The sequence below is a fragment of the Macaca mulatta genome, chromosome 20, assembly GCF_049350105.2.
Source record: "Macaca mulatta isolate MMU2019108-1 chromosome 20, T2T-MMU8v2.0, whole genome shotgun sequence".
NCBI classification, from domain to species: Eukaryota; Metazoa; Chordata; class Mammalia; order Primates; family Cercopithecidae; genus Macaca; species Macaca mulatta.
In genome coordinates this window covers 77,037,630-77,064,413 of record NC_133425.1, presented here as the reverse complement: position 1 = coordinate 77,064,413, position 26,784 = coordinate 77,037,630, and the positions used below count along the sequence as shown (strand labels likewise).

At 52.1% G+C, this 26,784-nt stretch overlaps 2 protein-coding genes across 11 annotated transcripts in view; both read right to left on the bottom strand.

Annotated features, from left to right (window-relative positions):
* The window catches only part of CMIP (c-Maf inducing protein), a 266,083-nt gene that overhangs the window by 20,163 nt on the left and 219,136 nt on the right, over positions 1-26,784 (bottom strand). For all 10 annotated transcript variants that reach the window (XM_015126693.3, XM_077986955.1, XM_077986958.1 and 7 more), the window contains 3 exons: positions 21,073-21,176; positions 19,267-19,371; positions 12,671-13,024 (listed from right to left, as the gene is read on the bottom strand). In XM_015126693.3, coding sequence (XP_014982179.1) covers positions 12,671-13,024; positions 19,267-19,371; positions 21,073-21,176 — 563 coding nt within the window. The remainder of the gene's footprint in view (positions 1-12,670; positions 13,025-19,266; positions 19,372-21,072; positions 21,177-26,784) is intronic.
* Positions 21,205-26,283, bottom strand: LOC144338254 (uncharacterized). The gene has a single exon (XM_077986962.1). The coding sequence runs from the start codon at positions 22,526-22,528 to the stop codon at positions 21,341-21,343; it is 1,188 nt and encodes a 395-aa protein (XP_077843088.1). The 5' UTR covers positions 22,529-26,283; the 3' UTR covers positions 21,205-21,340.

The window sequence follows — 26,784 nt, the reverse complement described above, 5'->3', positions numbered from 1 at the left end:
ACAACCAGGCCTGTGCAGAGACTTCCTCATGGCACCCGAGGGCATGAGCTGTCTATTCCTCAGACTTCACAGTGGCCCCTGAACCAAGGCTACATGATCATTGTTCATTCCCTCTTTGGGCCCATTAGGGGGTGTTTTGGGCTGAACTTTGCCCCCTACTCATATACTGAAGGTCTGTCCCCCAGTACTTCAGAATGCGACTGTACTGGGAGATACAGCCTTTAAAGAGGTGATGAGGTTACAATGAGGCTGAAGACAGATGTCCTTAGAAGAAGAGGAAACACGGACACGCAGAGCAGAGACCAGCCAGGACTCAGTGAGGAGACCGCTGTCTGCAAGCCAGGAGAGAGGCCTGCAGAGAAACCAGCCCTGCCCACACCTTGATTTCAGGGTTGTGCCTTCCCGAACTGAGAGAAACACGTTTGTTGTGTAAGCCACGAGGTCGATGGTACTTTATAGCAGTCCTAGCAAACTAACGTAGGGGGCTTAGGCTGGGACCCTGGGGCCATTCTCACCTTTCAGTGATCAGAATTGACTGGAAATTCTATACACGGATTCATAAAAAATAAACACTCCATGTTGTGTGTTTGTAATTTGGATCAAACCTCCTGATTTATTGGATTCCTTTTTTTTTCTTTTTAAAAATTTATTATTATTATTATTATTTTTTTGATATGGAGTCTCGCTCTGTCGCCCAGGCTGGAGTGCAGTGGCCAGATCTCAGCTCACTGCAAGCTCCGCCTCCCGGGTCTACGCCATTCTCCTGCCTCAGCCTCCCGAGTAGCTGGGACTACAGGCGCTCGCCACCTCACCCGGCTAGTTTTTTGTATTTTTTTGGTAGAGACGGGGTTTCACCCTGTTAGCCAGGCTGGTCTTGATCTCCTGACCTCGTGATCCGCCCGTCTCGGCCTCCCAAAGTGCTGGGATTACAGGCGTGAGCCACTGCGCCCGGTCTAAAAATTTATTATTATTATTATTATTATTTGAGACAGTCTTACTCTGTTGCCCAGGCTGGAGTGCAATGGCATGATCTCAGCTCACTACAACCTCCACCTCCTGAGTTCAAGTGATTCTCGTGCCTCAGCCTTCCGAGCAGCTGGGATTATAGGCATGTGCCACTATGCCAAGCTAATTTTTTGTATTTCTAGTAGGGATGGGGTTTTGCCATGTTGGCCATGCTGGTCTTGAACTCCTGGCCTCAGGTGATTCGCCCGCCTCAGCCTCCCAAAGTGCTGGGATCAGCCGGGTGTGGTGCCTCATGTCTGTAATCCCAGCTGCTCAGGAGGCTGAGGCAGGAGAACTGCTTGAACCTAAGAGGCGGAGGTTGCAGTGAGCTGAGATCACCCCACTACACTCTAGCCTGGGCAACAGAGCGAGACTCCGTCTCAAAAAAGTAAATAACCCAAAAAAGTAAATAACACCTGCTGGGATTACAGGTGTGAGCCACCACACCTAGCCTTGGTGCATACTTTTATTTTTGCTTTCAGACAACAGCTTTTCTTCTTTTCCAAGAGTTGATGCTAAATACCTAGGAATCCAACTTATAAGGGGTATGAAGGATCTCTTCAAGAAGTACAAACCACTGCTGAACGAAATAAAAGAGGACACAAGCAAATAGAAGAACATTCCATGCTCATGGATAGGAAGAATCAATATTGTGAAAATGGCCATACTGCCCAAGGTAATTTATAGATTCAATGCCATCCCTATCAAGTTACCAATGAGTTTCTTCACAGAATTGGAAAAAACTACCTTAAAGTTCACATGGAATCAAAAAAGAGCCCACATTGCCAAGATAATCCTAAGCCAAAAAAACAAAGCTGGAGGCATCACGCTACCTGACTTCAAACTGTACTACAAGGCTACAGTAACCAAAACAGCATGGTACTGGTACCAAAACAGAGATATAGACCAATGGAACAGAACAGAGCCCTCCGAAATAATATCACACATTTACAACCATCTGATCTTTGACAAACCAGACAAAAACAAGAAATGGGGAAAGGATTCCCTATTTAATAAATGGTGCTGGGAAAACTGGCTAGCCATGTGTGGAAAGCTGAAACTGGATCCCTTCCTTACACCTTATACAAAAATTAATTCAAGATAGATTAAAAACTTAAATGTTAGACCTAAAACCATAAAAGCCCTAGAAGAAAATGTAGGCAATACTATTCAGGACATAGGCATGGGCAAGGACTTCATGACTAAAACACCAAAAGCAATGGCAATAAAAGCCAAAATTGATAAATGGGATCTAATTAAACTAAAGAGCTTCTGCACAGCAAAAGAAACTACCATCAGAGTGAACAGGCCATCTACAGAATGGGAGAAAATTTTTACAATCTACCCATCTGACAAAGTGCTAATATCCAGAATCTACAAGGAACTTCAACAAATTTACAAGAAAAAATCAAACCACCCCATCAAAAAGTGGGCGAAGGGTATGAACAGACACTTCTCAAAAGAAGACATTTATGCAGCCAACGGACACATGAAAAAATGCTCATCATCACCGGCCATCAGAGAAATGCAAATCAAAACCACAATGAGATACCATCTCACACCAGTTAGAATGGTGATCATTAAAGAGTCAGGAAACAACAGGTGCTGGAGAGGATGTGGAGAAATAGGAACACTATTACACCGTTGGTGGGACTGTAAACTAGTTCAACCATTGTGAAAGACAGTGTAGCGATTCCTCAAGGATCTAGAACTAGAAATACCATTTGACCCAGCCATCCCATTGCTGGATATATACCCAAAGGATTATAAATAATGCTGCTATAAAGATACATGCACATGAATGTTTATTGCAGCACTACTCACAATAGCAAAGACTTGGAACCAACCCAAATCTCCATCAATGATAGACTGCATTAAGAAAATGTGGCACATCTACACCAAAGAATACTATGCAGCCATAAAAAGGATGAGTTCATGTCCTTTGTAGGGACATGGATGAAGCTGGAAACCACTGTTCTGAGCAAACTATTGCAAGGACAGAAAACCAAACACCGCATGTTCTCTCATAGGTGGGAATTGAACAATGAGAACACTTGGACACAGGGTGGGGAACATCACATACCGGCACCTGTCATGGGGTGGGAGGAGGGGGAGGGATAGCATTAGGAGATATACCTAATGTAAATGATGAGTTAATGGGTGCAGCACACCAACATGGCACATGTACCCTAGAACTTAAAGTATCAAAAAAAAAAAAAAAGAGTTGATGCTAATGATGGTAAAAACGATGACAATAATAACAGCAGCTCTGATGTCATGGAGACTTTCTACACACACTTCATTATGCTAAGGGCTTTACCTTAGTTCATTTACTCTTTATAAGAGCACAATAAAGTCAATGTGACTAACCCCACTTAACAGATGAGGAACTTGAGGCTCAGAGGTTCAAGGTCACATGGCCGTGGCAAAAGAGAAGTCAAATACAAGCTTCTGTGATGGCAGAGCCTTGGCTCTCACCAGCCCTGAAAGACCACAGCTGGGATCTTAGCAAAAGCCAGCGCCTGCTTGGGTAAGGAAGGAGGGCTAAACCTCAGTTAGAGCAGATGCGGGAAGCACCGCGCTGTTCACCTGACTTCACTTAATCCTTTCATGAGACAGCCTTTTTCCTGTGTGAACAGCCAGCGGGAGAGGTCAGTTATCCACTCCGAGTCATCTACACAGCTAGGAAGGGGTAAGGCTGGACTCAGAACCTGGTATTTGAGGCTCTACCACACCACGGTGTGTGGTGAAGCCAGGCACCAGGGTGTCACTCTCGTCCAACCCTGGGAAGACCACTGTCCCACAACAGAACAGAATTAGCACTGCTGATAAGGTAGATGCAATTCGCACCATGCTGCCTATACACCGGGGCTTGAACCAAGGGCACTTCCTGTGTTCGCTCATGGGATCTGCCCAGAGGACCCTGTGTGGTGAGTCCAAATGACGGACAAGGAGCAATATGGAAATTCACTGACTGTGACCACAGGACTGTGACACAGCCAGGCCACAGCAGGGAAGTAATAGCTTCGGGAGTTTCCTGAGGCCCAACAGGCTGCTTCCCAACCAGCTACCAGCACAGCTTCATAAACAGGGAGTTTTTTGGCCAACTCTTGCCCCAAAAGCTAGGAGCGTCCAGAGAACTCTCCGGCGTCTCAGTCTGAGTACAGATGGGCTTGTATCACACAGCAGAGCACTCACACACGGCCCCCAGAGACTGCAGTCATGACAACCCCTATTTTACAGACGACAAAAATGAAGCTCAGAGCTGTTTGTGATTTCCCACAAGTCACCAGCAAGTGGCTGAGACCTGACCTCAGGTGCTTCTAAGACCACGATCCGTCCTCTCTGCTCCAGCACCTGCACTGTGTTTATAACCAGTTCCCCCACCTGGGTTCCGGATCTCTCTAGCTGTAGCGACTCTGCTGGAAAACAAACCCAGAGGTAGTCAGTTCTCGCCTAAGCCAGGCCTGGGCACCTCTGAGGGCCCAGAGCTTAAAACCCTGACACATAAAGTGAGGGGTGGCCGCTGGAGCAGTCCCCACCCGAATCACAGAGCTGTCCCTGGGTGCTCCCAAGCCTCTGACCATCTTGCCTCGGACCACCCCAGGGAGGCGGCCAGGTCTCATCTCTGAATCCCCCATGTGGGGCCCTGGGCCAGGTGGATGGCTGGTGCTTGGGAGGGAACTGCTGAACCCAAGACCCAGTGCACACTGGGACTGGGCCAATGACGGAGCCTGGGGCCTGTGATTGGCTTCCGAACAGAAGGGATATTGAGTCTCCATCTGGGGGACTAGCATGTGCCACTAGGTGCCAAGATCGAGTGGGATGCCGATTAAGATCCTGGCTTGGACTGGGGCAGGAGGTGGGATCTGAACCCTTGTCCAGTGGCCCATGTTGGGGAGGTGCTGCAGAGAGATGCCCCACTGATATCTGGGCACCACCCACGGGAGAGGCCAGCGGGTGCTCAGACCTGGGCTGGGCAGAGGGGTGGTCCTGGGACCCCTACCCACATACAACTCACCACAGATGCACTGTGTATCAGTTTGTGTGCTGTGTGTATAACTGTGCCCTACATAGAAACATCTCTAAAAAGAAAGAAAAAGTTAAAAAAAAAAAGTAAGCCAGCAAGGACAAATGTTCACTCCCATCGACAATGAGCGGTTTAGATAACCCCTGAGCGAGGGCGTTTCCTGCCCCACCTTCCTCCAAATAAACCCACGATAGCGTGCGTGGCAGCCTTCAAACCCCGATCACACCCTGGAAGCTTCTGAGGAAAAGCTCTGATGCCAGGCGCAGAGAAAAGAATGACCAGGAAAGCCTGTTGCCTGAGATAAGTCCTGACTGTGATGCCAGCAGCCGCTCACTCACTGCTTACCCAACTTGCTCCCTTAATCCCCAGAGTGGTACATGAGGGCAGAGGGTGCTGGTGAGGAAGCTGAACTCTGCGCCTGGGAGGCAGGACGAGGACTGAGAGCAGGTCCACTGGACTGCCATGCTCAAGGGCGGAAGGCCCAGGTGCCATGCGGCCTGGGGGTCTCAGAGCTGCCTGAGGCCTGTCAGGCGCATGTCAGGATGCGGAGACCCCTTTACGTCCCCGTATTCACACGCTCCCTTCCAAGGGGTCACCTGTCGTTGCAGCTAGCTTGTGTTCCCTCCAGAAGAATCACTTTCCTCCTTTCCTCCCACCTGTCCCTGACTCATGGTTTCCAGAAAATGGAAATTCAGTTGACAGCAAACCTCGTGTGCAGCGCCTGCCACATGCCATGTGCTCTCCAAGGGCTCCCCATGCGTCAGCCCGTGCAGCAATCCCAGCAACTCGGCTGGGCGGGTGCTTTTGGCACCCCCATTTTATAGGCAGGAAAACGGAAACACAGTGAGGGACTGCCCTGGCCCCAGGCCACACAGCTGGTGAGAGCTGGGGTCTGAACCTGGGAGCCTGGCCGTAGCGTCTGTGTTCTACCATCTCAATAACAACGTCTCACAAGGAGGGTGGCCCGGCTCACACCTGAGGAGGACGACGATTTCCCCATATCACAAGGGCACTGGTGGGCACATGGTGGCTTGTGCCTATAATCCCAGCACTTCAGGAGGCTGAGGTGGGAGGATCGCTTGAGGCCAGGAATTCAAGACTAGCTTGGGCAACATAAAGAGATCCCATCTCTAAAAAGAAAGAAAAAGTTAAAAAAAAAAAAAAGTAAGCCAGGCAGGTGGTGTGCACCTGTAGTCCCAGCTACTTGGGAGTCTGAGGTGGGAGAATTCCTTGAGCCCAGGTGTTCGAGGCTGCAGTGACCTGTAACTGTGGCACTGTACTCCAGCCTCGGTGACAGAGTATCTTAAAAAACGAAAGGGAGGGGAGCACTTAGGTTTTTTTTTTAACTATTTTTTTTTTTTTTTTTTTTTTTGAGACAGAGTCTCGCTCTGTCGCCCAGGCTGGAGTGCAGTGGCGTGATCTCGGCTCAATGCAAGCTCCGCCTCCTGGTTTCACGCCATTCTCCTGCCTCAGCCTCCTGAGTAGCTGGGACTACAGGCGCCCGTCACCACACCCAGCTAATTTTTTGTATTTTTAGTACAGGTGGGGTTTCACTGTGTTAGTCATGATGGTCTCAATTTCCTGACCTCATGATCCTCCCGCCTCGGCCTCCCAAAGTGCTGGAATTACAGGCGTGAGCCACCGTGCCCGGCCATTTGTTTACTTTTAAAATAAAGCATATTCTAGGCAGAAATGTCACGAAATACAGAACTCTAAGGAGATTTGAAGTCACCCACAATCAGAGGAGTCAGGGTCCCCATGGGGAGCTATGAGCCCCAGCAACAGGCCCATGGTCACTTGTCACTCCTGAGCCTGTTCTGTGAACTGTGAGCGTGGTCTGCACTCCCAGGTGCTCAGCCCAGTGGGAGGCTTTGGCCTGTCTGAGGCGGGGTCTGGACAGAAGCCTCCTCCTCTGGGTCTCCCAGCCTGGGGCTCCACTTCCTGGCAGCTCCCACAAGTCCAAGAGGGGTGCAGGGGAAGGAGGGAGAGGGCAAGTGGACTTCCTTGCCTTGGCCCAGACCAGCTTGGAAGCCTGTGACCCCAGTCTGACCAGGTTGGTGGATGAATGGGAGGCGCTGGACACAGGTTGTCGTGGAGGTGAGGCTGGGTGTCCCCACACTGGCAGGCCCATGAGGAAGGAATGAGGAGCCCTCCTGTGCATGGGCCTCTCTGTGACAGGCCTCGGCACAGGCCCCAGTGGCTAGCAGAGTCCCTGCCTTGGGACTGCCCTGGCTCTGGGTGGGCCTGTTATCCTAGGATGGGATGCCTCTGGCCACTGGGGCAGTCTCCCACTTGGCCAAGCCAGGCCTGGGATGGGAGGGCAGGCAGCAGGCAGGGTGTGAGGGACCTGACTGCCCACCCAGGAAGGAGGAAAGAGGGCTGCGCCCTGCCCAGTTCAGGGAGGGAGGGGGTGGGCAGGCAGGCAGGTGCCTGACGCATCCTGCTACCCCAACATGCCTCAGGCATAAGGCACCTGCACATTTAACCCTCCCATGAATGGGGCCTTAGAACCCCCATTTCACAGATGGGAAACGGAGGCCCAGAGAGGTTCAGATACTTGTCAAAGGTCACAGAGCTAATGGGGGACACGTTGGGCCCAAACAAGGCTTTGTGAGTGCAAAGCTCGGGTCTCCCCCCTCACGCAGCTCCGTTGGGATTTTAACCCAGTTCAGAAGATGCTACCTCACCTAGAGCCCTGTGCTGCCCTGTGGACAGGACGCTTCCTGCCGGCCTCGCTGCTCTTCCTGACTCACACAATCTCCCACAAGGTGTGGGCAGAATGTGGTGGCCTCAGGGTGGCCTGATGCTTGGGAAGGCCTGGGGCATGACAAGGCTCATGCGGGAGCACATTCAGACCACTTTGCTCCCACTATGCGACATCTAGAAATATCTGCTCCCTTTAAAGACAAACCAACTGGTCCGGGGATTTGATCCCAGACTGAAAACCAGCGGCTGTTACCCCTGAGGCTGGGATACCTCAGGAAAACTCCCTCCCTCTCCACCTGTGCGGTCATCCCATCCGGGACCTTCCCAGGCCCCACAGCAGATCTGCTAGCCTTAAATGCTCCAGGGACCTTTGAGTTTCTACAGAGTTACCATGTGCTCCAGGAATGAGCAGTTTTAAGTTTCCAAACAAGATGGGCATGGTGGCTCATGCCTGTAATCCTAGCACTTTGGGAGGCCGAGGTGGGCAGATCACTTGAGGTCAAGAGTTCAAGACCAGCCTGGCCAATGTGGCAAAATCCTGTCTCTACTAAAAAACACAAAAATTAGCCGGGCTAGGTGGTAGACGCCTGTAATCCCAGCTACTGGGGAGGTTGAGGCAGGAGAATGGCTTGAACCTGCGAGGCAGAGGTTGCAGTGAGCTGAGATCGCACCACTGCACTGCAGCCTGGGCGACAGAGCGAGACTCCATCGCAAAAAAAAAGAAAAAGAAAAAGTAAGTACATATAAGAAAGAACTACCTAGAAGAATCACAGACTTTTTAAAAATTACAAAACAGGCTGGGCACAGTGGCTCACACCTGTAATCTTTGGGAGGCTGAAGTGGGCAGATTACTTGAGGTCAGGAGTTTGAGACCAGCCTGGCCAACATGGCAAAACCCCGTCTCTACTAAAAATACAAAAATTAGCTGGGCTTGGTGGCAGGCACCTGTGATTCTAGCTACTGGGGAGGCTGAGGCAGGAGAATGGCTTGAACCTTGGAGGAAGAAATTGCAGTGAGCGGAACTACTGCAGATAAGTCCCCTGGCCCTGTCCCCCGGTCATTAGGACAACCCCAAATTCATCTGCATTTCCCTGAAGTTCCCCAAGGGAGGGGCCTCTTCCAGCTGAGCTGCAGCCCATCAAGGGCTCTTTTAAAATCTAACGTTTGCGAAGAGTCCCCAGCAGTAGATGGGAGCCGATCAGGGCCGATCAGAAGCGCGTCCTACCCCTGTGGCCCCAGTGTGCTGCAGTTCCACACTCTGCCCATCTGAGCTCTACAGCAGCCCCGCTGAGCCCTTGATGTCACTGCTCTTAGCACTTGGCAATACTTAGGTTCAGAGGGACTGAGTACAGGGACCAGTATGGTATTTGGCGTAAAGTCTGGCCTGGCGTAGGTATGCAACAAAAGCTGGATGAAAGAATGAATAAATAGGTGGATAAATGAAGGTGTGAATCACACACAGGTGCCCAGCAGGAAAAGAGCTGGACTCTAAATGACTACAAATCCCAAAGCTCTTCTTCGCCTCCCGAATCTGCATTCTTTTCATCACCCCACCCCGCCTGCACCTCACGCGGTGATTTTTTTTCCACATCAGCCTCGACCTGCATTTGCAATAGTTTTCCTTTTCAAGGATCTCCAGGTAATTTTTGCAACTTAGGTTACTTTTCAAAAGTGTCAAATTCTAATGATGCAGGGACCTTCCTATGGGAACACGCGGCAACTGATCAGTCCTCTGAGAAGACACGCATTTTACAGACACAAAACCTGAAGCCCAGAGGAGCCAAGAACACTGGCCACAGTTCCACAGCAGCTCAGGCCTGCGGCTGCATTTCCTCAACGCTGAGATGCAAGTTTCCTGCAATCCAGGTGTGCGATGAATGCCATGTGGCTTTTATCCCTCAAAGCACTGTTAGGGAATCAATGACGCATCTCGCTCTCAATAGTATGGTCAAGTGGCGGGAACACAGCTGCATCATAAATGGTGGCTACTCCCGTGGGCCAGGTGTTCACCTCGCAGAGGTGTCTGCTCTGTGCCAGGCACTCAGGGCTGGCCCCTCCCATCTCTTTCCCAATGCCAGATGCAGCCATACTTGTGCCACCTCCCAGCCTGGGACCAGAGGCTAGAAAAGATGACCAACCTTCCAAGGTCACAACTAGTATGTGGCACAGGTGGGACTGGAACCTAGCACGGTCTGACTCTGAGTCTGGGCCTTTCCTGATGTATCTCACTTTGGAGCCCTTTGAGCAGCTGGGGGTGTTTGGGTCCAACCAGTTTGAGGCCTCCAATGAGCCAGCAACTGAAGCAGCCTGCTGGGTGTGGGGAGGGAAGTTGTTGGGAAAACACAGTTATCAGGCCCAAATTGTGTTGCGCTCCCCCAAGGTGGAAGAGGCTGCTGGAAGCATAATCCCATTTTGTGGAGGTTTTGGGGCTGGGCGTGAGCTGCTCCTCTGCCTAGCCCCATCGAGAACCCCTCCTGGCTTGCCCTGACTGTCCTGGGCCCTTGGCGATGGCCCCGACCCCCACCTGTGCCCTGGCAGCTGGGTGATGTGGGGCAGGCAGGGGGTCTGCACGCAGATGGGGGAGAACAGAGTCCTCATTCATGAGCATGTTTATGAAGAAGGAAATAACGTGTGCCAACTGCGTTACGAAACTCAAACCTTTAGTGCTTAATGAGAAATAGGAGTCAGGCCCAAAACAGCAGAAGGCCCAGAGGTTCATGGTGTTTGTAAAAACCAGCTGGAATTGGGGAGCTGGAGTGGACAGCAGGGCCAGTCTCTGGCCTGGAGGCTTCTATCTCCATCAGAGCAAGGAGACCCCTCCAAAAATCCGGGGAGATGCCCTAACCTGGCTGCCGCTGGGAGAGCTGGCACTGAGTGTCTTGAAGACACTCAGGTCTGTGATGTGTTCTTGGAGACACTCTCTTAGTGGGATCTGGAATTCCACTTGGCTGGGGGTGGAGGTCACTGAATGCAGTTATGCCCTCACCCGACCTCTGCTGCTGGGACCATGAGGCAGGGCTGGTCCTGAACCCCTGGGCACACCCCACCCTTTCCTCTCCGGGGCCAAAGTCAGGGCAGAGGAGGCTATGTGGGGACGCTGCCTCCACGATCTCCTTCAAACCAGCAAAGGCCATATGACTGTGTGTGCCCATGTGTTCACCTTCGCAGACACCACAGGCCTTGCCGGTAGAGCACAGGGGGCACCCCAAGGTGCCTCCCAGCCATTTCTCCAGCTCACCAGGCCCTCAGAAGCTGCCCTCTGTCCCTCCAAACCCTGAGCAGACTCCAGGAGCAACACACACACGACAGAATGAACAAACGCTGCCCAGCCGCGTGACGACACAGGGCCTCAGGGAAACCCCGCCCACCCACACAGACAACAGCCCAGGCACCGGGCTGCCAAGTGGTCTCCCTGCAGGCTGAGGGCCCCGGGAGCCCTGGTTCTAGACAGGCATCATGCACTGGATAAATGTGACAACACAGCTGGACCCCCAACCCCTCCGAAAAGTCCAGCAACCACAAGCAGCTGCATCTGAAGGCGCCCATCTCTGGATTCAAAGCTCCTGAGAGTGGCGCAGAGCCTGTTCCGAAGGAAGGAGTTTGTGGAGCGAGCGAGCGGGAGGTGTCTGCTGAGTGTCTGCAGACCTGAGCTTGTCTGTGGAACCACATGGCTCTGTAGGGGGCAGAAGGAAACAGTCAATGAGGTCCCTCAAACTGGGGCTCCTGGAACCAGGTGCTCACGGGTTTGAGATGTGTCAGGAGGAACGTGTGGATGGCAAGGCTGGAAAGACCCTTAGGGGTCACGGATTAAGAACTGTACTCCCCTCTACCTTAGTCACACAACTGAGGTTCAGGGAGCGGGAGGGACAGGCACAGAAGGAGCCAGCTCAGAAGCCACACCACCCAGGGCAGCCCCGGGTCCACGGGTCTCCTACACCCACACACAGGCACACGCAACACCAATGCGCGCACACAGACACCCAGGCACACGGCACAAATACGCAGAGCCACATACCCAAGACAGACTCACACACTCCTGCCCATGACCCCTCACTCACTCAGACACACACATATGCACAGATGCTAACACCCCAAAGACACACGGCATACATGGCTCACACAATACAAACACACATGGGCTCATGCACATACCTCCAAACATATACAGAGAAACACACATGCTCTCCAACCCTAGAGCACAAGTGGTTATACCCACATGCATGCAGCCACAGCCACTCATGCACAAAACTAGCACAAGTGAGTAGACATACCCACTCTTGTGCATTTAACACACACACACACACACCCCTACAGAGAAATCCACATGCATGCCCACACCCATCTCCTATAAACACCCACACTCAGCAGACCACATGTGCCGTCGCACCCACATCCACCCATGGCCGTTCACGCACACAAAGACACTCACAAGCTCAGAGGATCCCACACACCCAACACACCAGAGATGTCCACATACTCACAGACACACTTGGGAACCCTTGTGCTCCTGCACACCCTGGCAGATGTATCCAGATCCTCACACACACACAAACTCGTGCAGACATATGTACACATGTATGCTTGGGCATGTACCTTACACATGTGCCCAGGCACTCAAGCATACAGGTACAAAGCCACGCATGCACCCCACGTGTGTGTATACACACACCATATGTTCACAGATACACAACCACAGCCACCTGTGCACACACCCACGTGTCCCTCACCCACCTGTACATATGCACCCTGTATGCCTATACTCACAGCCACACTTGTGCTTATGCACACTCTTGCACACACCAGCTTGTGTGCACTCACACACACACCACTCTACCTGCGTAGTTTGAACCAACAAACACAGCCGCACACAGCAGCAAAGCCCATTCTCCTCCCGCCCGCCCTGGGGGCGCGCACGCAGGGAGCACTCACAGCAGCTTGAGGATTTCCACGTAGCAGCCGAGCGTGCGGTCGGCCTGGGGGCCCAGCTCGATGCTCATGGTGCTGCAGGCGGGGCTGACCATGAGGCAGTCGATGAGGTTGGGCTCGCTGTCGTTGCCCGCGCTGGCCGTCAGCGCCGGCTTGGCAGTGCTGGTGCGTTCCACCTCCACGTGGATCTCACTGGAGGCCACGACCACCGACTTGAGCCGGGCCTCAGACAGCGTGGCTTCCTGAGACACCAGGTCCGGGCTGGGGTGCAGAAGGCGCAGAGGTAAAGTGGGCTTCCGGTCGCACGGCTGCTGGCAGCCATTCCGGATTTCCTTCAGGCTTGGGGAATTGTCGCGGCTGGGGGAAGAGGCGGGAGAGGGCACATGAGTACAGGCACCGTTCATGATGCACCACGACCCACCAGGCTAAAGGCCTTCCCGAATCCCAGGATGAGGCCACAATGTAATACTATCATCATCCCCGTGCTAGAAATGAGGAAACTGAGGCTCAGCCTGGGTGCGCGGCTTGCCCAAGGTCTAGACAGGAAGAGGTGGGGATGGCAGCCCAACCCAGGCTGCCTGTCTCTACAGTCCATGCTGTCACTTCAGCACATAACAGGCGCTCAATAAACATTTGCTGACCGACTGAGTGGATGCTGATCTCTACATGACAGCCATAAGGCTCCTGGCATTCTCCACCAAAACACCACTGGCCACTTTCTTGATAAGCCAACGGGATCTACTATTTTGCTTTTAGTTGCTTCCTGTGGTTTAACTACCCTCCAATCCCTGACCTCATGCCACAATGTCCTCCAGGACTCTGCTCTCCTGCCCCCAAAGTGAGCAAGCTCAGTATCTGCCCTCCTCCTGGGAACCCACTTCAACGGGATCCCAAACCCCAGAATTCCAGTCTGGGCCCTGGAGTCTAGCCCTCCTGTCTGCAGAACCCCCACTCCTCCTGGGTAACCTTCCAGGCACAGCATCTCTGACTGCCCGGAGGAACAGAAGCCTGCACAAGGTGTTAACAGGTGTTAACTCAGAAAGGGGCTCTATGGCATTATTAATCTCACATTTGTTAGGGAAATGCTGGGGCAAACAAGATGACATTAGGCCTCTTAACGGCAGGACCTGTCGGAGCCTTGACCTGGTTAAAGTCCCTCCTCTGACTGAGTGCTTCCCAAGGTGCCCAGTTGCCTGGGAGGTGCATTGTTGTAAGGGACAGTAGTACCATCAGTGGGTTCCTCTGCTGGTGCCCATGGCCGGCACAGTGCTAAGTGCAGTCATACAGATGCTCACAGACATCACTGAACAGTGATTCCTGTCTCTGTGCCACAGGCGAGGAAAGACAGTCTCAGAAGTTAAATGATCTACCCCGAATTAAACAGCCCATGAGTTGATGGAGATGGGATTTGAAACCAGATCTCCCAGACCCCAAAGCCCAGGATCCTTCTAACTAGGTTGGCTTCCAAGGTCCCCTAAGATCTGTGCAGGTCCCCTCCTCTAGGAAGTCTTCCTTGATTTCTTCCTGCTACTCTTGCCCTTCCTACCCTCGAACTCCTCCTAAACCAAAGCTTTCCACCCCTGGCTGGACACCAGGATCCCCTGGGTATACTTCTAAACATCCCAAAGCCCAGTTAGACAGGAATCTCCAGGGTGGGACCTGGACATGAGCAATTTTTAAGGTTCCTCATGTGTGTGGTCAAGGTTGAGATCCACTAATCCAAGACTTCGAGCACAATGGCATGATTGAGAACAGCTGCTTATCTAGTCCTTCCCCAGATGTGTCACAGGCATGGATCCTGTGCCTCTAAAGGGGCTCCCAGGCTTGAGGACAGAGCCACACTGCGGGCATTCCGCTTGGGGAATTGTTGTGGCTGGGAGAAGGGGTGGGAGGGAGCCTGTGAGTAGCCCTTCCAAGGGCTGTGTGCAGAACTTGAGCCCCATGCACAGGAAGGGTCTGAGTGGATCCAGCACATGCCAGAAACCAGGCCCGAGCTGAGCCCACCAAGGGTGTTTAATAAATATACTTTCAGCTTTGCTGGGACAAATAATCCGCCGGCTGAAGTCCGAGAATTCTATCGTTGATAAAAACTTGTGTGTGGTCTGTGATGGGGAGAGACCTAAATTCTTTGGTTCAGATCTGATTTGCTCCCCAAGTGCTCAACACTCCATTTCTCTTTGTTTGCCTTTGCCGGGTTTTAAAAGTGGATTTTCAAGGCTGTTTGGCTCAGATTGGTGATTTTCGAGAGAGCCACGCTAACCTGGGTCAAGCTGTCTGTTCTTTTCAGTGTGAGTACATTGTGTACATTTGCCCACAAAGAGCACTGTGGATGGCCTGGAGGACATGACGGGCTTTATCTTGAAGGGACTGACTGAGGGGGCGTCATGGACCTGAGCCCAAGAAATGTGTTGGCAGTATCGTGCTTCTCTGGGTGACATCCAGGAAACTTATGGCATCAGCTGGAACCCAAGCTAACGTGGGCTCCGACGGGGCTCAGCATGGCTGAGCCAGGGTGGGCGGGAGGCAGCAGGCACTGTCTCACCCTCGCCAGCCTCCAACCTGGCATCTCCTTGCCACAGGCACCTAACAGTTCCCCAGGGTCACATCTGCCCCCTACTCCATCCTCCTCACAGCAGCAGCCAGAGGGGAATGGAACTGAAATCCCATCACATCCCTTCTCCACTTACAACCCACTATGGACTCTCCAACGCTCCCAGGATAAAAGTTCTGCCACTGAAACCCAGGACAGCCCCGCTACTTACAGTGTGATCCCCAGCCCACAGCTTCGCCTGAGAGCTTGTGACACAAGCAGAGTCTCAGGTCCTGCCCCAGACCTGCTGAATCCGAATCTTCATTTTAATGCCAAGCCCTAGAGAGTCCCAGGCACTAGGAGGTGTGAGAAGCTGTCTACTCATGGCCCAGCGCTGCTTCTCTCTCCAACTCCATCTTTTGCTTCCCTTTCCTTCTCTCTGCTCCAGTCACACTGGATTTCCTTTGGCTCCTCCCCCGCAGGGACCTCCACATTCAGCGTGCAGCAGAATGACTTGTGCAGTTTGTTTAGAATGCAGACTCCTGGGCCATACCCCAGAAATACTGCAGCCAGGAATCTATTTTAAAGCAGTCCAGGTGATTCTGAAGTAGTGGTTCAAGGACCCATAGATACAAAAACATTGTAGATGGGCACGGTGGCTCACCCCTGTAATCCCAGCACTTTTGGAGGCTGAGGGGGGAATTTTACTTGAGGCCAGGAGTTTGACACTAGTCTGGCCAACATGGCAAAATCCCATCTCTACTAAAAATACAAATAAATAAATAAATAAAATAAAATAAAATAAAAATTAGCCAGGCGTGGTGGTGCACACCTGTAATCCCAGCTATTTGGGTGGCTGAGGCATGAAAATTGCTTCAACACAGGATGCAGAGGTTGCAGTGAGCAGAGATTGCGCCACTGCACTCCAGCTTGGGTGACAGAGTGAAACTGTTTCCAAAAAAATCCAAAAAACAAAAACAAAATCATTGTGACCAATGGCACCTTCACCCATCACTGCCAGGCCTTTGCCCGTGTGGTTCTCTCCCTGGGTCACCTTCTTCCTGCTTCTTACCTGGAGAACAGCCAGGAGGTATCAACGTAAATATCACCTCCCTGAGGCTCCTTCCAAAAACACATGCCAGGGCCATCCTAATTAAATCAGAATGGCACTGGGAGGGTCCTGGGCACCCTTTTGTTTCTTTGTTTTTTTAAAAAAACCCTGAGATATAACCCAAGGTACGCTGGTAAATGTCTAACAACCAACTCTCCAAAGAAAAAAGCCCTGATCTGGCCGGGGGCAGTGGCTCACGCCTGTAATTCCAGCACTTTGGGAAGCCGAGGCGGGCAGATCACTTGAGGTCAGGAGTTCGAGACCAGCCTAGCCAACAAAGTAAAACCCCATCTCTACCAAAAATACAAAGGTTAGCCAGCTGTGGTGGCCCACACCTGTAATCCCAGCTACTCAGGAAGCTGAGGCAGGAGAATCGCTTGAACCCAGGAGGTGGAGGCTGCAGCGAGCCAAGATTGTGCAACTGCACTCCAGCCTGGGCGACAAGAGCAAAGCTCTGTCTCAAAGAAAGGAAGAAGCCCTGATCTGCAGTGCTTACCAATTTCTTTTGTGTAAATACTCCCACCACAGCTACTTCAAGCTACTGACATGATATCATTACAGAACTTGGAAGCGACGTGTTCCCAAAAGAAATGGGTGAGCTGGCTCCTGCACACTCTGGGCATAACTTAAATACTGTAGGCCAGGCGCGGTGGCTCATGCCTGTAATCCCAGCACTTTGGGAGGCCAAGGTGGGCAGATCACGAGGTCAGGAGATTGAGACCATCCTGGCTAACATGGTGAAACCCCGTCTCTACTAAAAATGTAAAAAGTGCAGGCCTGGCACTACCCTCTGGCTTCCGTTTTCTCCTCTTTTTGCCTCACCGTGTTGTCAGCTCCAGAACAAGCCCTTGGGAATGAGCAGCCTCCCATCTCCACATTCTGGCCCCTGGAGTCCCTGCACTTCTTTCTCATCAGGGAAGTGATTCAAGGTGGGACATGGTCCCCTTTGAACGTCGGGACCTGAGGCTGAAGGCATTAAAACAGTGATCCTCTCTCATGGCCTGCTGCAAGGAAGCAGCCCCCAATTTATCAAATGCCTTTCCCTTCCCAAGATCTCAGCAGTATGGCATTTGTTTGAGAAGTGGCCCCTGCCAGGTTTTCAGCGACTCCGAATGCTCTACCGCCTTTGTTTTGAGAAAAGACTGAAATACCCTCCTGCTGTATCCCTAGCTCTGGCAGGGTCTGGACTCATGTTGGTCTCCTTAGAGTTGTGCAGTGTACCACCTGAACAACTAGGTGGCTGCAGCAGAGACCACTGCGTTCTGCATGTCACATCCCCTCCAATGACACCAGAGGTCACTGCAGAAAGTTCCCCATAAAGTAATGGCACCTGCATCAGTCTGCATCCCGGGAGCAGTTCTCAGCCAGCGAGGGATGGGAGCTGGTGAGTGACTCCCCCAGCACAGCCAGCCTCGGCTGAGCAATCTCAGCACAGCAATTCTCAGTGTGCTCCGCATGGCCTCCTGGGGCACAGTGGGAGTGCATGCCAGCTGCCCGAAGTGGTCACCTGATTGCTTGCTTGCTTATTTATTTATTTTTGAGAAGAAGTCTCACTCTGTTGCCCAGGCTGGAGTGCAGTGGTATGATCTTGGCTCACTGCAACCTCTGCCTCCCAGGTTCAAGCTATTCTCCTGCCTCAGCCTCCTGAGTAGCTGAGTACAGTCATGTGCCACCACGCCCGGCTAATTTTTGTATTTTTTTAGTAGAGACGGGGTTTCACCATGTTGGCCAGGCTGGACTCGAACTCCTGACCTCAAGTGATCTGCCTGCCTTGGCCTCCCAAAGTGCTGGGATTATAGGTGTGAGCCACCGCACCCAGCCACATCTGCTTATTAATTCATACTTTACTGCTGTCCTTCCTTCCCTGTCCCCCAGTGTTTCCTGGGACCATCTTCCTAGGAAGCCACTTCCACCCAAACGCTGGTCTTGGAGTTTCCTTTTGGAGGCTCCAAAGCCACGCGGAGACCCTGCCTCACCTCTTCCGGTCACTTGCTACCCCACCACTTGGTTTTATTGCTCGCATGGTTTTTCTTACCCTCTGACATGATCTTGCACATTTACTTGTGCATGATCTCTTCCTGGTAGAATGGAAGCCCCAAAAGAGCAGGGAATTTGTGATCTTGCTCGCTCTCTAGCACTGAAATTGTGTCAAGCACACGGCAGGCGCTCAAGAAAAACAGGTGCAGTGGCTCACGCCTGTAACCTCAGCATTCTGGGAGGTCAAAGTGGGAAGACTGCTTAAGCCCAGGAGTTTGAGGCCAGTCTGGGTAACATAGCAAGATCCTGTCTTTACAAAAAAAATTTTAAATATTAGCCATGAGTGGTGGCATGTGCCTGTGATCCTAGCTACTTGGGAGGCTGAGGTGGGAGGACTGCTTGAGTCCAGGAGTTTGAGGCTGCAGTGAGCTATGACTGCACCGCTGTATTCCAGCACAGCCTAAGTGACAGAGTGAGACCCTGTATCGAAAAAATAAAACCATGCAAATCATGGGCAAAAGCCTGTGTTCTCAAAGGCAAGACCAGACAGGCTAAACCTTACTGTCAACCCTTCTCCCCAACAACGGGCACATATTCACACCTCCATGTGCACACACGTACACACAGTCACATGTATGTGTACAGTTCACACATGCATTTGTATACCCATGTGCACACATTCACACACACACCAGTGTGTCATACCTCTCTGGTGGCGAGAGATCTTCAGCATAAAACATCTGTCCCTAAAGCCAAGCAGCTCTAACAGCCTTGCAGTTGCGGTGCTGACTCAGTGCTTGCTTCTTCAGCAGCATCCCTGGGTTCTGGGCCCAGGGGAACTGGCAAATACACCATGAAGTCTGCCCAGTAAACAGCTACTCCACCTCTCCGGCCTGGTCAGTTCTTGGTGACTCTGCCCATGATGGGGATGACAGTTTGCCCCTCCCAAGCCCTCTGGGTGGCAGTGGTTCAGCAACTGACCTGTTGATGAACTCTTCATAGCAGGAGTAGATGGCAGCCAGGCACACGGCCACCAGGTTGGGCAGGACCCGGGGGTGGGGGCAATGCCCTGTGGGGCCGTGCATGCTGGAAAAAAGCAGAGGGCCGGGGTGAGAAGCCTGCAGGAGTGAGGCCCACAGACAGGGGAAAGGGGACAAGGGAAGGCCAGGTACAGGACTGCCCACTCTGCCAGCACCGCTTGGGGGGCTCTGAGAGCCTTTGCTGTGCAATTGGTGGCACCAGGATTTGGGTCCCATCTGTGCCACGTGCAGGCAGCAGAAGGCAAAGCTCCCGGCTGTACACTCCAGATCCAGGGTTCCTGGGTTCAAACCCGAGTGGCCTTGGAAACCTCCTAAACTCTCCACCCTGTTTCTGCAGCTATAAAATGAGGACAGCGGCCACCTCCTCGGGGGGTACAGTTAGCACCAGCTTTTCTAATTCATGGACAGACCTAGCAAATGGTGGCCATATGTCCTGGGACAGTCATGCTTACACCTGGTGGTTCAGGAATAATTATTCCTAACACCTCATTCTACTTTCAAACATGTCCTGCTTTGGAAGAAAAATGATGAGGGTCATTTCGGCTTAGCATACAGTCAGCAGCATAGTCAATAAGTCCTCAATAAGTGCCACTAATTATTACTTGTCATGGCTATTTTTGTGGTCCTAAGGATAATAGCTGTACCATTTCTGGGAAGTTGCCATCAAGGCTGCTGTCACTAAGAATGGCCTAACCTGACAAGATGTTGCAAACCACAGCTGGGTGGTGTCACCAGGGCTCTGGCCTGAGGGCATGTCACAAAGCCACCCTCAAACGGCTTCGTGAGTTCCAGGTGAGCATATTTAGGAAATATGTAGTTTCAGAACTTTTTTAAATGGGTTATTGTGATTTTCTTAAAAGATGAGAAGAGTCTGGGGGCAGTGGCTCACGCCTGTAATCCCAGCACTTTGGGAGGCCGAAGTAGGTGGATCTCCTGAGGTCAGGAGTTCGAGACCAGCCTGGCCAACACGGTGAAACCCTGTCTCTACTAAAAATACAAAAATTAGCCAGGCATGCTAACATGTGCCTGCAATCCCAGCTACTTGGGAGGCTGAGGCAGGAGAATTGCTTGAACCCGGGAGCCGAAGGTTGCAGTGAGCCGAGATCGAGCCACTGCACTCCAGCCTGGGTGACAGAGCGAGACTACATCTCAAAACAAACAAAAAAGATGAGAAGAACAAGAATGATGGCAGCTTGGCCTGACACGAGACTTCTGCAGCGTTCTCTGTGTGTTGTGTCTACTAATCACTGGAGCATCGCACTAACTGGGCGATGGGTACTATGGTTCTTGTGTTACAGATGAGGAAACTGGAGCACGGAGAGAAAATTTAAAATTAAAAAAAAGCAAAAACAAGCCTCCTCCAAAAAAAAAAAACCAAAACCAAAACACCAACCCCAAGTACCAAAAGTGAGTGAGGAGCAAGAATATTTGGCTTCCTGTGGGTTATGTTTTAGGGGTGATTGTTCAAGCGCCCGTCGATGCTCTGGGACCACCAGGGGTGGGCGTGAGTCCTAAACACATGGTGCCCACAGCCCGAGGGGTCGTGGGACCTGAGGAAACAGTAGTGTTGCTGAGGTCCACCGCCGTTTTCTGAGCTCCTATCGGGCACCGTGCAGTGGGCTAGGGGCTTCCTCATAGAGGGAGTCTTCATTTAATTACACAACAGCCCCCAGGGATATCTGAGGAAACAGGATCAGAGAAGAAAGTGGCTCCAAGGCTAAAGAGGGGCGTCGCGCTGAAGACCCACCTCTGAATGAACTTCTTCACCACTTCCATCCCCGCGTTGAGCTCGTTCAAGGCAAGGATGTACTCCTGAGTAAACAGCCTCAGTCGCGGGCACTTCCCAAAGTCCTGCAGAGAGAGCAGAGGACAGGAGTCAGGGGATGGTGCCAGGCAGGGCAGGAGCCCAGGGCAGCCATGACACCGGAAGGAAGGGCAGGACCCGGCTCTGCCTGGAGCTGTCGATGAGGAAGGCAATGGGGAAACGCCAACCCTCTCGAAAGGACAGGTGGCGTCTACTTCAAAGAACGGCACCGTGACACCTGCACTTCCGCTCTGAAGGACCATCTGATGAGCAGGTGCTTTTGGCTGTAGAGAAAGCCACCCTCAAAACGCACGTGCGGGACAAATGAGATGAGAAAGACAAAAGAGAGCCAGAAAGGCTGGGGAGACAAGAGAGGGTGCTTCTGACGGGGATGTGGAGTGTGGAAGGAGGTGTGTGAGACGTGGGTGTGAAAGGAGGTGAGTGTGAGGTGGGTGTGGAAGGAGGTGAGTGTGAGGTGGGTGTGGAAGGAGGAGAGCGTGAGGTGGGTGTGGAAGGAGGAGAGAGGTGGGTGTGGAAGGTGAGTGTGAGGTGGGTGTGGAAGGAGGTGAGAGAGGTGGGTGTGGAACGAGGTCAGTGTGACAGGGGTGTGGAGGTGAGTGTGAGGTGGATGTGGAAGGAGGTGAGTGTGATATGTGGGTGTGGAGGTGTGATAGGTGGGTATGGAGGTGTGATAGGTGGGTATGGAAGTGTGAGGTGGATGTGGAAGGAGGTGAGAGAGGTGTGTGTGGAGGTGTGAGGTGGATGTGGAAGGAGGTGAGTGTGAGAGATGGGTGTGGAAGGTGAGAGGTGGCTGTGGAAGGAGGTGAGAGAGGTGGGTGTACAAGGAGGAGAGTGTGAGAGCTGGGTGTGGAGGTGTGAGGTGGATGTGGAAGGAGGTGAGTGTGAGAGGTGGGTGTGGAAGGTGAGAGGTGAGTGTGGAAGGAGGTGAGAGAGGTGGGTGTAGAAGGAGGAGAGTGTGAGAGGTGGGTGTGGAAGTGTGAGGTGGGTGTGGAAGTGTGAGGTGGGTGTGGAAGTGTGAGGTGGGTGTGGAAGGTGTGTGTGAGGTGGGTGTGGAAGGTGTGTGTGAGGTGGGTGTGGAAGGAGGAGAGTGTGAGGTGGGTGTGGAAGGAGGCGAGTGTGAGAGGTGGGTGTGGAAGGTGAGAGGTGAGTGTGGAAGGAGGTGAGAGAGGTGGGTGTAGAAGGAGGAGAGTGTGAGAGGTGGGTGTGGAAGTGTGAGGTGGGTGTGGAAGTGTGAGGTGGGTGTGGAAGGTGAGAGGTGGGTGTGGAAGGAGAGTGTGAGGTGGGTGTGGAAGTGTGAGGTGGGTGTGGAAGGCAGTGAGTGAGAGAGGTGGGTGTGAATGGATGTGTGTTTGTGAGAGGCTGGTGTAGACAGAGGCATGCATGTGCAATGAGGAGCCTAGGCGCGTGTGCATGCACCAGGCATTAGTGGCAGGAGAGGCACTGGCATGTGTCACTATCATGAGGGGACAGGGCGACGGCCCTGGTGGGAGGCCCCATCTGTGCCACACTAGGGAAAGCAGTGCCTGCGCGTCTCCATCCACCAGCTCCCCGGAACTAAAGGGTCCACTGTGGCGCTCTGTCGAGGGGCCAGGTCAAGGACACAGGGACCCTGCCTGTGCCGGCCGAGGGCCATAACTGGTGGCTGCTGTGCTCGGCCTCTTCCAGGTGTCAGGAAGACAGGGGCCACGCCACAGCGAGCTCTGCCAGGAGGCAGGAAGGCGGCACCCAGCCCAGTGGCGGGCTTGGGGCTTGCCAGGAGCAGAGGAGAGAGGCATGGGCTGGACAGGGGCCTGTGAATCTGGCTGCCACATTCATTTCCAGAGCTGTGGCTAGGGCTGGGGAGGTGCTGGGACTGCCAGCCCCTCGGGCTGTGTCCGGCCAGTCAGGAGCGGCACGGCCCTGCCCAGACCCTCCATAAAAGTGATGTGGCTGACCAGCAAGACACGGAGGGGAGCCTAGAGTCTCCAGACCTGTCCCTCTGTACCCATCTCAGTGGAACCTGTTTTTTAAAGAGAGCAGCCTGAATCAGGACTCTAAGCTGTAGAAAAGAAGTAGAGACCCCTTCAGGTCTAACTGACCCCGAAGCTGGCATGAAAGCTCTGAGTGGAACCCGTTCCTACCATGCCCTCCCGCGAGCTCCCAGGAGAGTTTCTAGAGCCACTGGAGGCTTCTTCACGTGGAGTCAAAGGGGCTGAACGGGGTCCTTAAGAGACAGTGGAGAGAGCTTTCACTCACCTGTCCCGCTACATAAAGAGGGAAGCAGAGACCCGGAGCCAGTTCATCTGCCTCACAAGTATTTCATCTGGCTTTGGGCTGCCACGCCCGTCTCTGGGCCTCACGGTCCCCACTATGGAATGAGGGTCCACAGAAGCGATCTCTAGCCCCTTCCACCATTAGGGTTTTATGATTCTATGAACTGCTTCAACAGAGACTTAGGTAACTGTCATCTTAGCTACTGGAGTTTTGAATAATCAAGGTCATTTCCATGGAAATAAACATTTACAGAGGGATCCAGCAGCCTCTGAAAAATATAATCCCCTTGGAAAACTGGAGGTCAGATTACCTGGTGGTCCACTGGGGACCACAGCCATGTCTTCTTGCCTCCTTTGCCACAAGAACACCCCGAGGGGCATGGGGGCACAGAGACACATGGCCGTTCTTCACAACGCAGTTTGGCGCTTTATTTGGATTGAATCTCCAGAGGAACATACTAAAGAACTGCTTCCTTTTGTTTCTACTTTTTATCTCGGTCTAGCAAGGAACGTTCTTTGAGACTCTCAAAGCTTCAGTTTGCTCATCCATGAAATGGGGCACATAACATATTTGCAAGAGATACACTCGGAACGGGGGAGCCCCCAAATCCCACAACAGCACTGTGGCTATGTTCCCCCGTTTCCTAAATATCTGAGAGCCTCCTTAAGGAAAAACACTGTATTTGGGGTGAAGAGAAGTCACTGTTCATGCTACCCCAACAGGCTCATGGCTTATGCTCCTTAGCCAGAGACTTGACCCCCACACCAGCTGAGAGCGCCAGCTCCAGAACGGTGCTGCTGACCCATGGCCACTCATTAAGCATCAGGGAGCATTCAATGAGTGAATGTCAAAGCTCTATCTCGCCCACCGCCTGTGTTGTCAGGATTCCACGAGATCAGGTCTTCCCGTGCCTGGCATGGCCATAATCACTGTTTAATACAGTCTGTTCTTCTGCACGAGGGGCGGATCCTCCTCGGTTCTCCCTGCAGTTCTCCTCTGACGCCACCGCTCATGGTGTGTAATTAGTAGGCGCCAAGAACAAGGTGGGATCTGGGTGTGTTAAAGCATCCCCAGACACCTGGGATCACTTAGGGGGTACTAGTTACAAATGAGGTGAGGACTCATGGCTGAGGGTCCCTACTCTCTGCCAGACCGCCACAGATACTATAAATTCTGGGTCTGCCGAGAGTTGTTCTGATTTTTATAGAGAAAATTATTACATGGTCAACACTCCAGGCCCATAAAACTAACCAAATACAAGAGAGGCGTTGTATGGTGAAGCCCTGAGAGGCTGTCTGAATTCTGAATTTTTTCCCTTTGAAGTCAGATGTCCCCAAAGAACCCTTATGAAATGGTTTATTGACTAACATGGAATATGCAAAAATGTTTATGTGCCTCAAGAGGCATTCCCCTGCCAAGTATGTCCTGGGGGTATGGCTCTGCCATTGACAAGTTAAGGTCCTTTGCAAGAAAACCTGAAGAACCTTTGCTCTGAACTCCAACATGGCACGGCCCTCCCCATACACTACACCCGCAGTGATTTTAAAGTTAACGAGTAGGGCCCCTTTCCTCCCAGGTGGCCAAAGCCAGAAAGATCTCCCCCTTGAAACTATGAGCACCCAAATTAAGGCAGAAACCCCTTCCTATCCCCCAGTGGGAAGTCTCCTTGTCCTGGAGAAAGAACTGCACAGGGTGTCCCTCTCCCCTGTGTTCTGAAAACAAGAAATGAATTTACCCCAAATCTAGGAGGGGCTCAGAAATCAGCAACAATTCAATTATGGTTTGCAATCGCTGAGGGTAGAGAATGGTACATAGTGTTCATTATGGTACTAACACGATTCAGTTGGTAGTGGTGGCCTGGAAAGCAGGAGGGGAAACAGTCTGATGCTATCTCTGGCTCTACAGGAAGAGTGCTGTAATTGATTAATGATGTCTGCCATGAGTATGGAAGGGGTAGAGGAGCACATGTATCATGCACTTCCACTCCTGACTGGGGAAGGGGCTGTAGGTGATACAGTATTCTTCAGGGCTATGATGTGGAGACAGGCAAGCTACATCACAAGCGAAATGATTTGTGATTACCCTTTTTCAGTTGTTTTCACACGCTCCAGGAGGCTCTAAAGTCTAAGGTGGTGGCTGGCTCAGTACAACATGTGACTAGGAACCCTGGCCTCAGGCTGTCTGCTCCTTAGCTCCTCCCAGGAGCACCCACAGCTGCTCATCAGACCCTGCCTTTCCTGTCCTGCCTTTCTGGGTCCCAGATTCCTCCTGTGCACAGATGTCATGGGAAGGGCACGAGGGTTAATGACACAATACACTCAAAGAGCGTCACATTCTTGACTCTAAGAAAGTGTTCAATAAACATCTGCAAAAAGATGTTATTCTTATTCCTACCTGTGGCCCCTGTGGCCACTTAGTGGACCTAGCTAAGCCTCAGTTTCCTTGTGTCGTACAGGGCAAATAATGGCATTTGCTGCTGTCCCTGGAATGATGAGGGAACACCAAGGGGCCACACAGATTACAAGCACCCCACCCACTGTAAGTGTGCAAGTAAACCCTGCCTTTGTATTTAAAAAAAAAAAAAAATTAAAGGCCATGCTTTATTCAGATTTCCTCAGTTTTGCCTTCATGTCCCTCTTCGATTCTGGGACTCCATGGAGGGCCCCAAATGACATTTAGTCGTCATGCCCCGTAGACTCCTCTGAGCTGTGACAGTTTCCTAGAATCTCCTTGTTTTTGATGACCTTGACCGTGGGGAGGATTGGCCAGGTACTTTGTAGATTGTCCCGTTCTTGGGATTTGTCTGATGTTTTTCTCATGATTGCAATGGGGTGATGGGTTACTGGGAGGAAGACCATAGAGGTCAAATGTAGTTTTTATACATCATATCAAGGAGAAATTATGTCAAATTGGCTTATTGTTGTTGATGTTGACCTTGATCATCTGACTGAGTCTGGGTGTGTCTGTTTTCTCCACTGCAAGGCGACTCTTGCCCCCTTCCATATAGTGCTCTCTGGAAGGACCTCGCTGTGCACAGCCCACACTAAAGGAGTGAGAAGTTATGCTCTGGGTCCTTGAGGGCGAGGCATCTACAGACATTATTTGGGCCTATTCTCCCTGGGAGGCTTTCCTCTTCTCCTCCAGCCACGGTCTTTTTGTAATTCTTATGTACTGCAAAAAGATTCTTCCTGTTGCCATAATGGAGGACAAGCTGTACAAAACCCCCAAAACTCCTTAACCAGAATCTCAACCCCAGTTCCTGGCTGTCAGGCTGGGCCAATCCTATCCCCCAAATCTGTGCCAACACAAAAGGCCAGGTAGGTGCACGGGGCCTCATGCACTGGGCGCTGGGGTCTGGGTGTTGGGGCAGGGGGAACTCAC